The 18,549-nt window shown below is 41.6% G+C and overlaps 1 protein-coding gene across 3 annotated transcripts in view; it reads right to left on the bottom strand.

Moving 5' to 3' along the window:
* The window catches only part of ece2b (endothelin converting enzyme 2b), an 80,061-nt gene extending 62,142 nt beyond the window's left edge, over window positions 1–17,919 (bottom strand). The window contains exons 1-2 of one of the 3 annotated variants that reach the window (XM_060944121.1): window positions 17,708–17,919; window positions 17,476–17,625 (exon numbers count right to left, since the gene is read on the bottom strand). In XM_060944121.1, the coding sequence (XP_060800104.1) occupies window positions 17,476–17,511 (36 nt within the window). In that variant the 5' untranslated portion in view covers window positions 17,512–17,625; window positions 17,708–17,919. Of the gene's footprint in view, window positions 1–1,950; window positions 1,989–2,074; window positions 2,163–17,475; window positions 17,626–17,707 lie in introns of those variants that run through there. The other 2 variants (XM_060944123.1, XM_060944124.1) reach the window with 2 other exon arrangements.
* Between the last annotated feature and the right edge of the window lie 630 nt (window positions 17,920–18,549).

Raw genomic sequence — 18,549 nt, 5'->3', positions numbered from 1 at the left:
TCAGAGTATTACTTGTCACACTGTATGAGAGGATCCTAATAAAATCTTGGCTGAATTCTCTAACAGACTGCGATAACAGGTTGTTCAGGTTAGACTATATGATGACAATCCTCTAAAGGATACACCTGCGATTAAAGGAAATTACTACGTTCTGCTTACGTGCGGTCACATGGACAGAAACACGCCCTCTATGTAATAGTTATGCTTAGAGAAAGCACATTTTACAAGGAAGGGTTGTGGAGACATTCATGGCTAGGTAAAAGAGGAAGACACAGAATGAGCGGACAGGCATGTTGGCTGGTCATGTCATATTAGTGTGCACGCACTTGTACAACCGAACAACTGTAGCTGTGCTGCGTGTTGTGTCATAATCTTATGCTGTCCTCCTCCTGAAGGTGGCTTTTAGATAAGCAGCGGCGCAGAAGTCATACAGAGACACTAATCAAAAACTTCTGGGTCGCAATAGCACGAAACTCGCTGCCAGGGAGCACAAGATATTACACAATCTAAGACCACCGATTCCAAGTCACGACCAAAGAACTCTACTAAAAAAAAATCAAAATCATACAGCACAACCCAACCCAAATGTAAATCAACACAGACTCTAATCAGTTACAAGAACTCAATTCTGAAACATCTGTAAGTTCACTATATTTGCCATCTGCTTTTTGTGTAATAAGCACAGCGTACTCACACTAGGTCCGATTGCCTTGTACTGCTCCTGAGAACGATTGCCCCCCCCCCCGTCCCTGCTGGTTTGTGCTCACACTGTGATTTATGTTCTGGTCCCGAGTGCGCTTACGTCATCATGATGCAGCTTTACTCACCGACTGCAATTCACATTCATCAATAAAGTGAGAACCAGACTTGTTATTAACCCAAATATTCTCCAGCGAATTGAAAAGTGCACACTGTAGTGTTCGAGATGTGTGTGGTTAACAAGAACACTGCACGAGCCTATCGGAACCGCACTCGAGTGCACCTCTTCCAAGTGGTCCAAATGAACCACACCCGAGCACGGTACGCAGTGACCACACCAATCAAACAAACCAGACTTTTGGGGTCAAACACACTTGAGAGCGGTATAGATAACCTAGTGGTAGTACACCCTTACTGAAAAATTTGCCATGAAAAGCCCATGAAGTTCTTTCAGCTTGACAAAGAGCCTTCCAAATCCACAAACATGCACTCTTTAAACTGCAATGAGACGCCCTTTCAATGCAGCTACTCCTCTCTGGCTACAGGGATGAAAACAAAGTTCATCTCTCCAACAGTCCAACTTTTCCAAAAACGTCACTGAGTTACACACACACACACACCCCAGTAGAAAGACTCCAGTCTGCTGTGTTGAGCCAAAAGTAGGTTGAGAAACATATCAGAAATTGGCCCAAAGTAAAGCAATCTCTGATCAACAAATCACAGTGCACACACACACACACACAGCACTCTAGGTAAATCAATCATTAACTGTTCATTTATCAAACACTTATGAACTGCAGCAATATGATCAAGAACATTAAAGTCAAGGATAAGGAATCAGAAGGAAAAGAAAAAAAGACGAGTACACGAGAAGAACAGAAAAAATAGAAAGAGAAAAAGAACAGGTAGAAAAATAGAACTGAAAAATAAGAAAAATTAAATAAAAGGAAAGAGGGGGGAAAAGAAGAACGCAAGAACAAAAAGGTAAAGAAAAGAACAGAAAACAACAGAACAGTAAAGTACTGGCCTGAGCTCTGTGTGCTGACACAAAAAGGAAGTCTGGGTTCAGCAATCTCCCTTTCCTCTCTTCTACAATTCGTGACCTCTGTCCTCACCCTGACAATGAGACCCCGTCTCTCTCACACACACACACACACACACACACACAGCAAAGCTATTTATTCCCTTCACACGCTCCTTACAGCATCTCTATATTTTACTGTTTGCATGAGCAAAGTACGAGAAACCAACCTTGCTACTCAGCCCAGTGATCTCTCCTGCTAGCTGCTCACCACCGTGTACCAAACCACATGTGTAAACTTCCTCAGGGGAAAACAGAGGAGTGGAGAGAAAGCGTTCACCCTTAGGTACTTACCTCACAATGTATCTGCAGTTTACACACAAGAGCTGCGCTGCACTTCTGATCTCTTTCTCCTGGTGGTCAGTGTGATCGTGAGTGTACACATCGAGCATTCAGAGAAAGACGGAGGGAGTGAACAAGTGAGTGAGATGGAGGGAGGGACAGGAGGGGGGAAGGCAGGGAAAGAGGTACAGAACAAACAACTAGCAAGGAAAGGACAATCTGTGTGAGAAGTAGCGAGAGGCAGAGATGCTCCGATTGTGGGATATAAAGCGACAACAAAATTGCAAATAGATTTTCAACCCAAAAAGAAGCAAAAGATTGTGTTTTCTGGTTCGGTCCTGTACACATTCTTTATGATATTATAAAAAGCACTAAATCTTTCATTTCTCTTCTTATATGCCAAGAAGCAGAGGGAGAATACGAGAGTATAACCGTGTGCAGGAGTGTATACACTCTCAGCTCGAGCTCCCCTCCCAATCTTTTGAACTGAGTAATCTCCTGTGAAGATGCTGCTCTGACCATGCACTGTACATAACTCATATCAGATAAATACATGCTTCCCAAATGGCAAGTATCTTTCATGATTCCTCAGACCCTCTGCCATTCATAAAGACTTCATTCAGGCATCTAGTCCGTGCTAGAAGTGCTAGCATACAGCCGCCAACAGAGGGGGCTTCCATCACTGCATGCCAAACAGAACGCTTCATTGTTGATGTACAAAAGGTCCATTCTGTGCAGCGCTGCCAGGCCAATGTGTCCTGATGCAGTTAGCCACTCGGATGCACTTCACACGACCACTCAGCACCTCAAACCAACAGGCACAACAAACAAAACATGGCAAAGTGCATCTCCTTGTTATCTAAACATTATATTAGCTTTACACAGTGGGGTCCAGGTCACTACAACTACTATTCATTTTCAGACAGTGTACCAGATAAAAAGGATTTTTATACACAATACAAAATCGTACATGATACCTAAAAATAAACAAAATTTATTAATTTGGGAGCTGTTTATCCAAAGTGACGTAATTCAAAGTGGACATAGTCCCAGATGGTAGTCCTGAGATTTACTAGCCCAGAGCCTTAAAGGAAAAAAAAAATCCATCCTGAATGAATGGCACATTAATCTTATTAATATGATCTTCAGTGGGATGCGAGATTTATTTTGTAATGAAATTCTGAATTGAGTTTTCATCTCATCTCATTATCTGTAGCCGCTTTATCCTGTTCTACAGGGTCGCAGGCAAGCTGGAGCCTATCCCAGCTGACTACGGGCGAGAGGCGGGGTACACCCTGGACAAGTCGCCAGGTCATCACAGGGCTGACACATAGACACAGACAACCATTCACACTCACATTCACACCTACGGTCAATTTAGAGGTCACCAGTTAACCTAACCTGCATGTCTTTGGACTGTGGGGGAAACCGGAGCACCCGGAGGAAACCCACGCGGACACGGGGAGAACATGCAAACTCCGCACAGAAAGGCCCTCGCTGGCCACGGGGCTCGAACCCAGACCTTCTTGCTGTGAGGCGACAGCGTTAACCACTACACCACCGTGCCGCCCTTGAATTAAGTTTTTTCGTTGAATTTTTGCTTGGTTTTGTGGTGCCAGTAAGAATTGGCCCTTGCTTCATCTCTAAATAAAGACAGCAATGCATTGCCAATAGCATTGTGATCATCATCTCATAGCTTGCTAACTAGCGGAGCCAATAACTGCATCGTATAGCCGCATTGCAAGAGCCCAACCTCTACTGTCTCCATGACATCTACATTGGATTTCTCATTAATAAGAAATTCAACCTCACTGACAAAATTGTGACTGATAACAGAAGTTCTTCCTTTTGTTTTTAACAGCAAAACGTGACATCCCTTATCATGTCAGCGCAGCACACAACCGCCAACTTCTCACAGGATTAATGTCGATTTGGGTATCTGGAGTTCTGACCAACCCACAAACTGACATAAAACAACCCAGTAAGTTTCTTCCGGGTTGCCCATTTCAGAAAACACGAGCTTCAACAAGCGGTTTAGATTTGATGTCATAAGGGGAGCTCATTAGAATTACCCCACCCCCTCATCTGAGTATCTCCACTAATGGTTTGATAACAGCCTTCGTGAATAAATATTCATGAGGAACGTGCTACCAGATTGGCTGGTGGAAAAAGGGAGCGTGGGTGAGCATTGGCTCATTATCATTTAAAGGAACAGGGACTCAAATGGCCCTTTTCCACTACCCTTTTTCAGCTCACTTCAGCTCGCTTCAGCTCACTTCAGCCCAACACGGCTCGCGTTTCGACTACCTCAGAGCAGCATGACTCAGCTCGCTTCAGCCCTGCTTAGCACCTAAAACTCGCACGGTTTTGGAGTAGGGCTGAAGCGAGCCAAACCGAGCTGAGTGAGGCTGGGGGCGTGAGGAGACACTCCCCTGTGCACTGATTGGTGAGGAGGAGTGTCCTCACACGCCCCGCGAGCACGCTGGGATCTGTAAACACCGCAAACCCGGAAGAAGAAGAATTACGAATTACGAGAATTTCTGAAGCCTTATGCGCCTCGCCTCATCTATACGCTCTTGCCAGTATCTGTTGGCGTTGTCGGTGACAACAAGCCACAGAACCAAGACCAGCAACACTAACGACTCCATGTCCTCCATGTTTATTGTTTACTATCCGGGTCGTGAGACTACCGCTTAAAAGCTCACTGATGTCACTGTTTGCGCCGCTTAACGACATCACGTGACGTCCACCCACTTTCGCTAACTCCACCCAATGTGTCCACCCACTTCCAGCCAGCACGGTTCAGCACGGTTGTAGTCGAAATGCAACTCCAACAGCCCCACTCAGCTCGACTCAGCCCGACTCAGCACGGCACGGCTCAGCCCGACTCGGCCGCGTTTGTAGTGGAAAAGCGGCAAAATTGACCGTTTTGAACCGGGCTGTTGAGGCAGAGTGAGAAGAGAACTGTGGTGCTTTATCCTTGTGGTATTTTGAACAAAGCATGTCGCGGACATTTCAATAAGACCTCAGGGAACTTTCGAACCTTGAACTTCTAAGCAACCACTGCACCAGCATTATGCATAAACACAAAGTATTTTCTGTGCATTCTGTAAGAGGAACATGAAATCTGTAGCACTAGTTCAGTTAATATGACTAATGCTAGCATTCTGGTGAATAACAGCTAACGCTAACACATGGAATTCTTCAGAAACCACAGTGATGTAAATGGTTATGGGTCGATCAGTATCAGTGTTTCTTTGGGTTTAAAGTATGCATCATCACTGCTGAGCTGTTATTTTTTTCTCGTGTTTTTTACCAAGAACCAGCCATAATGAGTGACAAGATCACAGTAGCTTCACCCACTATGCAGTCAAGTGTTTGAAAGCCGCTATGGTGTGCATGAAATTTTCACAAACAGAAAGCAATGTAGCAGAAATATTTCTAGCCCTCGAGCAGCTTAAAAAAAAAAAAAACCTCTCAGAACCACACAAGCGACTTAATTTACATGTCACCACACAAAGTATTCTCTGCAGATTGAACACAAAAATACACACAACAGCATTTTGATACAAACGACCTGTTCGATTTTGTCGGACATTGTGAAATAAAGTTTGCAGGATGCATTTAAAATACCATTTCACAGACATGAATACTGCTAGTTGGGTACCTCAGGAATGATGAGAAAGGATGGGGAAGAAAAAAAAAAAAAACACCCATCTCCTCTCAACACTGTGAATAAATGTCTTTACACCACTGGGATTCATTATTTATACTGCCTCATTCTCACCCTCTTCATTATCAAACATAACAGCAGTGTAGGGTGTAATAATGTGTGAGAGAAAAATGAGAGAAGCATACAGTGGACAAAGAGAAAGCGAGTATGAGAGAAGCTCCCTCTCCCCTGAGAGGTGGAATGATGTCACTCTTTGTGCAGAGAGGTTAACACACTCAATGCACATGGTTAGGAAAAGGAAGGAGGGAGGATCCGATGCAAGAGAGAGGGAAGGAAGGAAAGAAGAATGAAGGAAAAAAATATACAGCAGAAGGAGAACAAAAGCTGAAGCATCTGAGAACAGGATGGATGGGTCTGAGAGAGTTTCTCCATCTTTCTAAGCAACAAAAAGTTTATTACAGGATGTTATGTGATATTTTTTCAGTGAAGGACTTGTTTTATCTCCGTAGGCCTTGTCAGGAGGTCTAATTTCTTAGTTCTCCCCCCCGCCATGTACATTTCATAGAATCATCATGCTTGCACGAAGGTTGAATTTTGCTGGAAGGGTTCAACTCTTGGAATTTTTGACCGTTCCTTTTTCAACAGATCTAGACTGGATTTACTAGGGTTGAGTATTGTTTGAATTTTATAAATCCTGATTCTCTCCAAAATAGTTAAAAAATAAAAATAAACTAGAGACCTGTGCAGGTCTGAGCTTCACCCTTTTCTGAGCAAAGGCACATAAATAGAAAAAAAATTTGCCCACTCAGAAATATGTCGACACCAGGATTTGAACCGACGTTGCAAAATCTGTTCCCTTCCTGGACAGCGCTCAGCCACGGAGGATTACATCACAACCTGAGGTTATGTAACATGACGCTTACAGTCAGTACGAAGTGCTGCTACCTGAGGCTGGCACACCAATGACCATCTTACATTCTTAAATAAGCGCAAACTCTTAAACATACAGACAGGTGCCTCTATAGGCTTCAGCCAAAGGCTGAGCCCCCCCCAAAGAAAAGGTATATTTAAAAGAGATCGAATCTTTAGATCAGAGGTGTCGGTCAAATTTTGCCTGGGTCAGCATTTTTTAGACCTTGAAAAGCCATAATTTAAGTGTGTGTGATATTTACACTAACCGGCCATTTTAATAGGAACTTGTTCTTGATTCTAAGATCCCCGTTCTTGGCTGCAGGAGTAGAACCCAACATGATCATCTGCTGTTGCATGCTGAGATGCTTTTCTGCTCACCATGGTTGTAAAGAGTTGCTATATCCTTCTTGGCAGCTTGAACCAATCTGGCCATCTTCCTCTGACCTCTCTTATCAACAAGACGTTTCCACCCACAGCACCGTCATTCACTCAGTTTTTCGCACTATTCTGTGTAAACTCTAGAGACTGTTGTGTGTGAAAACCCCAGTAGATCAGCAGTTTCTGAAATACTCAAACCAGTCCATCTGGCTCAAACCAGCACCCATGCCACAGTGAAAGTCACACTTTGAGATCACAATTTTTCCCCATTCTGATGTTTGAAGTGAACATTAACTGAAGCTCTTGATTTGTATCTGCATGATTTTATGCATTGTGCTGCTGTCGAGGGATCGGCTGATTAGAGAACTGCATCAAACAACAGGTATGTGGGTGTTCCTAATAAAGTGGCTGGTGAATGGGGCGTGTGTATTATATAGAAGCGCATCTAACAAACAAATAACCTTGACTCTGAAATTAGAATGGGATGTTGGTAGAAAAATAAATTATTAGTGTATGCCATGTAAGATAATAACTGCTATTAAATTGATAAAAGAAGTTTTTCTTTTGAAATGAATGCATTCCTTTGTAGAATCACATTTTATTGAATATCAGCTGTTTTAATAGGGAACAGGATTAGCTAATTGGGATGTAAACATTTTTCCTGTTCTTGGTTGTAAGCTACTCGACAGATTACTACACTATAAGCGCAGCTATACTGAGGTGAGATTCAGAGAAGAGCCTGCTGGTGGTTACTGCAAAAGAAAAGTAGATCAGGATTTATAGTACAACTTGTAATTTCACCCCATGTTCACTGGCTATTTTAATAATTTCAGAGGAACTGTCAAAGTATTTTATGACAACATTATTAATATAGAAAGATGAATGAATAAAGACTGTTTGAAAGTACACTGAACCTTAAATTATAAAATAACAAATAGGAAAAAATGGTTTAAATTCGCAGCCACATTTTAATAATTTGTTCCCTCATTTTAAATGTGCCAATGGTTTAACTAAAACAAGGGAAAAATAAATATCATGGTAATGAATTAAGGGGCAGCACAGTGGTGTAGTGGTTAGCGCTGTCGCCTCACAGCAAGAAGGTCCGGGTTCGAGCTCCGTGGCCGGCGGGGGCCTTTCTGTGCAGAGTTTGCATGTTCTCCCCGTGTCCGCGTGGGTTTCCTCTGGGTGCTCCGGTTTCCCCCACAGTCCAAAGACATGCAGGTTAGGCTAACTGGTGACTCTAAATTGACCGTAGGTGTGAATGTGAGTGTGAATGGTTGTTTGTCTCTATGTGTCAGCCCTGCGATAACCTGGTGAGTTGTCCAGGGTGTACCCTGCCTTTCGCCCATAGTCAGCTGGGATAGGCTCCAGCTTGCCTGCGACCCTGCACAGGATAAGCGGCTACAGATAATGGATGGTAACGAATTAATAAAACGTGGCTGCAATATATATGCGCATGCATGCTAGCTCTTTTTTTAAACAAACGGTCACACTGTGTTGATGTGTGCCAATCACATATACAGGTCCTGACAGATAACTACCCACATCCTTGCAGATGTGTAGTATTTGTTTACAATAATAAAGGGTTATCACAGAACCAAAATTTATTTATTTATTTTTTAAACAGGTACCCAGTATCTGGCATTTTAGATTCAGTTCTAACTTGGAGCCGAGTTTCAGTTCCCAGTCCTTACTGGGTTTTCAGTAGATATATAGTCAAGCTAGCTCAGGTGATCTGGGAAATCTGGATGGATGTTATAGCTGAATTGTAGCAAAAAGCCAAAAATAATTTAAAAATAAATAAATCTGCCAATTTGGCTAAAATATTTTTTTTTCTGCCTATAAGACACTGACAGCTCAACTTAACTTGGTCACAAAAAAACAATTTGGGAAATTCTCATTTTTTAATGCCTTAAACTAGCCTAGTAAACTAGACCCAACCGCCTAGCGGCCAAAAATATTTTTTGCCTAGCGAATGGGTCTAGCCTCGCACCATATAAACAAAAACACCCTGGGCATCAAATCATGCCCGCCAATCACAATGCAAGGTTTTTGTTTGGATTCTTTGGGCGGGCTTTTGCAGGAGTGACGACAAAGCTGCGCGACGCTGGAGAAAGCGCAACAGGAAAGATGGCTACGGGCTAGTGAACAGCGCGCGTTTGACTCCACTTTGGAATCAGTTTTAGAAGAATTAGACTTGGAGTTTTCGTTGAAACATGAGCAGGAAGAGGCTCTCCGCTCATTCTTTTTCAAGAAGGACGTTTTCGCTGTTTTGCCGACCGGCGATGGCAAAAGTCTGATCTACCAGCTGGCTCCGCTCATAGCCAAAAGGATGGGGCTAGTTTGTGCAGTACGAAGAATTAATAAACAGCTTTGAAACATTACTTTTTGATTGTTTCTTATTTTCCCGTTATTTTAAATTTAAGGGGAATTATTTCACCAAACACCACTAAATAAAAACTCTCAAAAACAGTTTAAGCAAACCCTTGAAAAACACTTGGAAAAAATGTGTATGTGGTACAGACTCCAAACTTGTGGTCATTATCTCCAAACTTCTTAATATCTAGAACCTGTTTATTAATTAATACGCATTTTGAAAAATTATTTATTTCAAGGTCTTCCCCACTTCTTTCTGTCGCTCTGACTACGTCACAGTTGCGCTGATTGGTCAGAGCGTTGGCCTATACGCACAGAGACCGTTTGAAAGACAGCGGTTTGTTCCTCCTACCCGCTTCGGAAATGTCTACGGATTGAGGCCAGACTAAATATTCACATTTAGTCTGGCTTGCCAGGCTAGCCTTAAACAACTTGGTGGTAAAAGCAAATCAGTTTGCCTCAAGATGTCCAAAATTCCTAGGTAAGTATAATTTCCTCACATGCTGAACACTGAATTTCACCGTTTGATGAAGTTGCTTGATAGCTACACACTGAAGCATAAAGCATAACAAGCTTCATCAATACAGTTTGTAATCAGATATAACCTGAATCTAGGAATATCGTCACAGAGTGTAATTCTCCCCCCATTTCACTTCTGGGGGTAATGAGAATTAAAAATGCGAGAACTTTACTTTTGATTGAGATACAAGAGAAGGATTTCAGTTTAGGAAAACCTGTAGTTTACAGGACTATATGGTACAAAAATTATACAAATTCACTACTCAATTCTATTTAGATAGCACTTTTAACATGGATATTGTCACAAAGCAACTTTATAGAAATTTTAACATTTTAATTTAACTTAAAATTTTAAGAAAAACACCTCAGGACTTCTACAAGACCAGAATACATCAGTGACTGCAACCATGAGCACAACATTAACAATCACATATTTTTAAACCAAGAGTGTGAAGTCATGTACCTTAACTAACCATTTTACATAACCCTTAACCATGGCAGGTCGCTAACTAAAGCAAAACTTTAAAATGGTGCAAAAACAGGGACAGTCTGGTGAAATTCAGCTATGGATTTACTACCAATAAAGAACATCTGCTCCGTTACTTTCCTGCATCACCTTAGAAGCTTTCTTAATGGTCGTTTTCTGATTACTGATTTTAACACCCGCCTGATGTAATATGAGAATCCAGCAGCCTGTGAGATTTTTGTGGTCCATCAGTGGTTGAAATCTAATAGTCACATTGACTTATTCATGGCTGTTGAGTGGCCCAGAAAGTGCACAAAACCTTGACCTAAAAAGTCCAACCCACTGCTGAATTGCTGCAAAATCTCATTTAAACATTTTTTTTAATCTCCCATTCATCTCACTTTCCTTTCCCCTTCCTCATCCTGTGTGAAAATCACCAGCAATCACAAAACACATCTGCTATGCACCACAGAATCCAAATCCATCTTGAGAGCATTCTCAAGTGTGTATTCTCTCCATCTCTCATTTTGGCCATCTCAGCTGGTGCAGTACAGAGTTAGCAGAATACTAAACATCCAACTCACGCTAAAGGAACAACACAGAGTAACGCTGGGGCATGATAATACAGACAGAAGATTTAAATTAGGAAAAGAAGGAAGATGAGAAGCAATAAACTCAAGTAAATTCCACCATAATACATTGTATATTAGATTTTTTTTATGGTCACATTCTGTGTAATGGGAAATTTGTGATAAATGTGAGATTGTGTACATCCGGGTAAAATATCATTTGAACTTTGAATAACACAAAGCCTAAATATTCTACCAGTAAACGTATGGCAATAATGCAACAGGTTTTGAGTGCGAAAACTAACAGGGAAAAAGAGCTATTCTTAAAACCATTTCCTTTCACACACTTTCATTCAGATAAACAAATTACAAAACGTCCATGCCTGTCTCATGCCAGGCCTTTACTTCTATGCGAATTCATTAAATCATGGCAGCTTGGTTTATTATTCAAAGCTTGGCAACAACTGTAAACGCACTTTATAATTCACTTTAAGTCTAAAGCCTTTGAAAATGTAGTGCATTATGCAAACTCCCTTCCACGAACACAAAGGAAAACTGTTGATCTTATCAAATAATGGACAACAATAGAGCTTACGAAAGCAAGAGTTGGGGTTATTAGCCGATACCACTTTAAATAAACTTTTCTGTTCTATCAAAAGTCTTTCAGCATCACCATCTTCAACCATAGCATCCTTAGTGAACGGACTCTTCACTCACTTCACCGTAAACCAGGACTGGAAACTCACTGACTGAAACCAGCCGCTGAACACATTTATTAACAGACACACGTATGTTCTCACACACACACAGGAAAGTGTGGCCCTCTCCCTGCACTCACACACCCTTAGGCAGGATGCACCAGCTCTCCCAAGCCCTGAGCAGCCCTCTAGGGTCAGGCAGAGGTCGAGGAGTGAACAAGCACTCCACCTCCAGAGAGCTCCAAAAGCACTCTTTCCCACACCACCACACCCAAGCGGTGCTGCACAGCCGAGACTATTCGTCCCGTTCCTCGCCCAGAGGCCTTGGGTGCCACAGCGTGGCTATGGATGTGGGATTCCTATCAGTGCAAAAACAAAAAAGGACAAGCTTCCACAGACTTGATGGCATTTTAAAAAAAAAAACTATAAATAGGCATTCTGTGTCATTATCAAGTCAGAAGGGTGGTGCATTTGAAATGTCAGAAGCAGTAGGACTTGTAAGCATCCACAGGATGATGCTGATTATACACACAGCATTATTCAACATGACAGTCACTTGACAGAATCCCAGTTCACCAAACACAAACTGGTCAACACTAGGGCATTATGAATAAAGCACTTCAGGACATACTGTTATAGGAAAAGTAAATCAATAACAGTAGTGTGATGAGTTACCACTACAATGTTGATCATTTTCCAGCACATCAAGAAGTTTTTGTTCCTTTTCTACCACAACAATTTGCCAACAATTACAATTTTGGATTAAGTAAAAAAATAATTAAAATAATATTAAAAAAAAAAAAAGAGACACCCTGTACTTTTCTTAGTGACAGTATGTTATTGCTTACATCAGCTATAAAACAGTCGTTTCAGCTTTCTCCCTCTTGAAATTTTAAAGGCAAGATATTACAAAGTACTGACAATGGCGATACCTCCCAAAAATGCTAAATCAATTACTCTTCACAGAAAAGTGGGCATGTTACATGCATTTTTTTTTAATAAATCAGTTTACACTGCATGTTCACCATACAAATCCCTGTGCAACTTGTCATAATGGAAACAATAACATTAAGACAAGTACGTGAATATAAAAATTACAGCTGGAACTACTGTCAGTGTTGCACTATTATTATTTATTTTTAAAAGTATCTGACCAGTTGGAACCAAGCATTCAAAAGCTCTCTGGTGCAAGATGATAGATTAGTGTGTAAATGGGATAAATACTTCAACATACTGATGGCGTCTGCATACCATTTATTGGCAGAGATGTCACAGTAGACACCATATTTGATCAGAATTTACTTCAAAATTTGTATTATTCCAAAGATGACAGAAGGCAGCTATTTCCCAGAGAGCCTTATTTTCCGCCAAATTTGGAAGTAGAACAGCATGCATCTTACTCAGAAAGAAATCAATTACATATTTCTGGTCAGAATCCCATAGGGTTTGAAAAACATAGTGGACAGAATTTTTGGCAGAGTATAATGAGTGTGAAGGGTACACAGAGTTTTTTTTTTTTATATTATTGCTTAATAAGACAGTTAAAAATATTACATTTTCCAAGGTGGAGTTTCTCATTTTAAATGTGTTTCTAGACTTTTAAAAAAAAAAAAAAACTTACATGCAGCGAGGGAAAATAAAGTAATATACTTCCAGTGCATATACACTTTAACTAGATCTTAAGTTTAGCGATATCAGCAGTCATTTCGTCCTTTTATCAACCCTTTGATCACCGTCCTCGATAAGTGTAAGTGATCGACGCTTAAGTGAGGCTAGCTGACAGAGGCCTTTCTGTGTGGAGTCTGCATGGGTTTCCTCTGGGTGCTCCGGTTTCCCCCATAGTCCAAAGACATGCGGTTAGGTTAACATCGGGCGGCCTTGGGCTGAAGTGCCCTTGAGCAAGGCACCTAACCCCCAACTGCTCTCCGGGCGCTGTAGCATAGCTGCCCGCTGCACTGGGTACGTGTGTGTGCTCATTGCTTCAGAGGGGTTAAATACAGAGAGGAATTTCAGTGTGTGCTTAAGTCTGTGCTTGAGTGTACGTGTGACAAAGGCTTCTTGGCTTAGTTAAGCCTTTGTTTTATGGTGTTAACACGTATTGTTAACTTGACTGCAGACATGATTACTTATTGTTGTAGCTAGTGGGAAGAGGAGCACATGGCTCAGTGTGTCACGCAAGTAGGCAAATGATGGATGTAATTGCAGGAAGTGTGTTTATTTACAAACAGGCAGGCAAACAGTTCAAAAACGTAAGACAAAGGCAGCACCATGAAACGGGCAATAGTCAAGTGAGGCCCAAACAGAACGACAGAGGCAAAGACAAAATCCAGAGTCCTAATACACAAAAAGTCAAAACCAGAAAGGCAATACACAGACACAAGGCTTGCTAACGTGAGACACAAGGTACAGCACATATACGTCGCCAAGTCTGTGTTTAAAGGGTCCTTACAAGTGTGTGCTGCAATTGCACTCTGTTCTGGAACAGGTGCATAGTAATTAGGCCTAATGGCAGTCCGCGTGCTCTGTGCACCAATGCACATGGACATGACAGTGTTTTGTTTTTTTCTTGAAGACTCCAACTCGTCGTCACTAAAGGCGGGAGACAGGAACTTCGTTCGTTATATGCGAAAGTTCGTAGTAAGAGTTCGTTATAGTGGGGTTGCAGTGTATATCCACTTCAGATTTACACAATGTCATTTGACTTATATGAACAAAAATGTTTATTCACAAAATAAAGATGTTAAAAAAAAGGAAAACACAGGGGCTGAAAAGAAAAAGACAGGATGAAGGAAAAGAACAGAAAAAAACAGCACCAGATGAGAGACAGCCATAAACTCCAGTTCAAACCCAAAGAGGAAGTTTATGAGTAGTCAAGCAAATACTATCAGCTTACTATCTTTCCAGAAACAACTTCCTTTTTCAAATTGTATATGGAGAGTGAGTTTCCATTTGAGAGCAACCTGGTATACGAGCTAATCCTACATTCAGACTTGCAAGTGACAAAGCAGCAGGCCAGTATTCATTTTCTACACCATTCCTTTTGTGACATGGAGCTACGGAGGCACAATTTCAAGAACAGCAGCAAGTAACAAACTAACATTTTCAATTATATTCTATGCAAACTTGGTACAACACTATAGAGTGACAAATTTAAATGACCTGTCAAGTGATTGCTCAGCTCAGTCAATCCTTCATTTCATTTCTTATGGCACATGTGGTCCAATATTTTTCATTTTGCTATATTCACTCAAGTTCCTACCTGCATTAATTTATATTTACAGGCTGATGTGCAAAACTGGAAGAGACGCCTCATTAATTGTATATAGAGACATTACAAAGAAAAATAAAGTTCGAAGAAAGTAGCAGAGATTGTTGGTGCCGCTGGTGGGTGTACATTGCTAGTACAGTTAGCTTGCTTTGCTAATTTGCCAGCTAATGTAATTCAAACCACTTATCACAAATGATTAGTGCATGTGTGTATAACTAATTACATTTAGAAGCTATAACAAGCACAGAAAAGCAATAAACTATATCAAGAAGTAATACTAACAGGGCAACACTGCATATATCCTGGTGTAAAGAGGAGCAATATAAGCATACTCACTTGTGGTTTGGCATTTGGTTACAAAATTATTTATTCATTGTTTGCATCTCATGTCATATATTCTTCCTGGAACACTATTAAAGGTTCAACTCTAGACTGACTCAAACAAACCGGTTGTAAAATGCAGGACTATTATTGTACTGACTTATTTTGGCCTGCAAAGCAGAAGTGATTATATACTACATGTTGCAAATTTAAACATAATTGGATGTGTGAGCATAAGCAGTTTTGTATTCATTTCTTTGGTTTGCTTTGGAGAAACAACAAACCATTCTCCCTATCCCCTCAATGACCCTGCCTATGCAGATAATGAAGCAAAGCATGAAATGTCCCAGTGGCTATATAGACATTAAGCTAATTGGTTTACTGCATGGCTTCATCTGCTTCTTAGCTTCAAACAACAAACACGGCATGTTAATGTGGCCAGCCTTTCAGGAACATTTACCAAAAAAAAAAAAAAAAGAAAGAAATCTAGGGCTATTAATGAAATGTGGTTCCAGTGAGATGGAACACACTAAGATCCTATGAGTTATGACAAATTATAAAATTAAGAAGTGATTTAAAAAAAGACCCCTGATATAATAATAAGTTCAATTTATATAGCACTTTTCACAAACCCAAGGATGTTTTACACAGGAGTTACACACACCAAAAAATAATAATTTTAATGACCAATTGCATATTCCTGTTCATGATTAGGTTTCATATCACACTACAAAGATTTGCCCTGAACAAAAAAAGTCACACACTCCTGACTCTCACAACCTCAACCCTTAAAAATTAAATCACATTTATTGGTAGTAAGTTTAAAAAAAATTAAAAATGAGATGAGAAAATAAAATAAAAACCTGGGGAGCTGGTTGTGTGTGGCATTGCATTACATCCGCATGGTGTTGGCTACAGGAAGAAGTTAATTTACGTCACAGCCGCCATGTTTAGGTATAACTTCCATTCAGTTTATTGTCTATCAATCAATCTTTTACATAGCATCATATCAAGCCGTAAATATTAAACAAGTAGCTCGGACAGACTAAGATTCGATGTTAAATACTGCACAGCACTTGATAATGAAGGAAGATATGAACAGAAACAGCTTTTCTTGTTGTCATACAGGAAGGGTGAACTCAGCATCATGGTATCCTATGGATCAAGGGTTTCTGCGCATGCGCGGTCAATTTTGTACGCTTGTAAATTAAAGCATATCGTTTAGTGGCATTTTTTAATCAAAACCTTATAGCTCCTATAGTACTCAGGTCACAGTGGTTTAGTTTATTTTTTTAATTGATCATAAGGTATAAATCCATGTACAATTAAGCAGTAACAAGAAAGACCAGAACAAAAATAAAAGGATGTAAATAATCATTTCCGGCTTTCTGATTGGTTAGTACTTGAATTGTAGACAAAACCGGCTACTTCCGGTATTGGTTTACGAACCCACACTAGGGTAGAAGGGTAATAAAGCAGAATAAATCATTACATTTACAGCTTGCTGAAGATAGCAGAGGACAGAGGTCACGGGCAGGGAGTGATGGTGTCTAATCATTTTTTTAAATAATAATAACTTAAGGGTTAGATCTAATAGTAAACATTTTGGACAATATTAGCATGCAGCGTTTGTCTGAACAGACCTCGCGCAGAAGAACTTGTCGCCATGGATACTGTATGTCAATAATTTTCCAGTTCAACTGGCGTGTCTTTTGCCAATAGCCAATCAGAATCGCGCGCTGTAGGGCGCGAGCACAGCACAACACAACAGAAGCAGCAGCAGCCGCCGCGTTCAGTCCCCATGCTGCTGTCGGCTTTAACGAGCAACAAGTCGTCGGGTTTATAGGTGAATTTATCCTGCTTTCAATGCAATAAGACCGACATGGTGTAATTCATACAACCGCATATCTGTGTTGGTTTTCTCTCCGCGCTCCGAGACATGAACAAACGTTTCACTGCAGTATTGCATGGCATCATGTTCAGAATCAGATCGAAGTTATTTACAGCCTAATCACGTCAGCATGTAGCGCAGAGAGGAAAACAAGAACGCCAGGCTGTGCAGCAGCAGCTCGCCCCTGTCTTTATATTTGCGTTGAAGCACCAAGGCGTCTGAGGTTGACTAGAGAAGCTCGTTTTCTCTCACACGCGCGGAGTTCTAGCTGTTCCTTTTGTTCACTGAGGCAAGATGGGCGACACAGAGGGGAACATCTGGACAGCAGTGTTGTGCACTTACGTTATTCCGCAGATCCTGCAGAGCCACGCTCATCATGCACACGCAGATCCGGGGAGAGGCGAGGAGGCGCGCGCTTCATTCACTCCACCTCTGCATGCATGCATGGGGAATCGAACCGAGCGGGCTAAGCCATCTCCTCTCCCAACCGAGCTGAAACACATACACACCCGAGTTGCGACTGACACGCACACAGCTGATTACACACACAGAGAGAGAGAGGGGAAGTGTTTACCTCTAGGAAGGTGACGAGCCAGCGCGTCTTCTTCTCCTGTTCCGTCTCTGAGCGCTGTTTAACAGCATGCACCGATCACTATAGGAGACTGAGATCAGCCTGCACACTCTTCCCTCTGTCCTCCTCTCTTACCCCTCCTCTCTCTCTCTCTCTCTCTCGGATGTGTACAGGAAACGCAACACGTGCGTCAGGTGGCGGATCCTTATGAAGCAGGTATTCGACCGGAAGCTATATCACACTCTGTATCATAGCTGAAATGTCCTTGAGTAACGCATCTAACCCTTCAACTGCTCCCCAGGCGCTGTAGCATCGCTGCCCACTGCTCTGGGTATGTGTGTGTGTGTGTTGACTGCTTCAAATTTGGGTTAAATGGAGAGGAGGAATTTCACTGTGCTTGTGAGCACAATGAATTTAACATTAAATTATAAATATTAACTGGGGCGGTATGGTGGTGTAGTGGTGAGCACTGTTGCCTCACAGCTGGGTTCGAGTCCTTTCTGTGTGGAGTTTGCATGTTCTTTTCGTGTCCACGTGGGTTTCCTCCGGGTGCTCCGGTTTCCCCGACAGTCCAAAGACATGCAGGTTAGGTTAACTGGTGACTCTAAATTGACCGTAGGTGTGAATGTGAGTGTGAATGGTTGTCTGTGTCTGTGTGTCAGCCCTGTGATGACCTGGCGACTTGTCCAGGGTGTACCCCGCCTTTCGCCCGTAGTCAGCTGGGATAGGCTCCAGCTTGGCTGTGACCCTGTAGGAAAGAATAAGCAGCTACAGATAATGGATGGATGGATGGAACTGGAAAACAGAGGGCCGCATGGTGGTGTAGTGGTGAGCACTGTTGCTTC

This window comes from Neoarius graeffei, chromosome 17, assembly GCF_027579695.1.
Source record: "Neoarius graeffei isolate fNeoGra1 chromosome 17, fNeoGra1.pri, whole genome shotgun sequence".
In the NCBI taxonomy this organism is placed as follows: domain Eukaryota; kingdom Metazoa; phylum Chordata; class Actinopteri; order Siluriformes; family Ariidae; genus Neoarius; species Neoarius graeffei.
The sequence above is the reverse complement of the archived record's forward strand: the minus strand, read 5'-3'. Positions and strand labels throughout refer to the sequence as shown.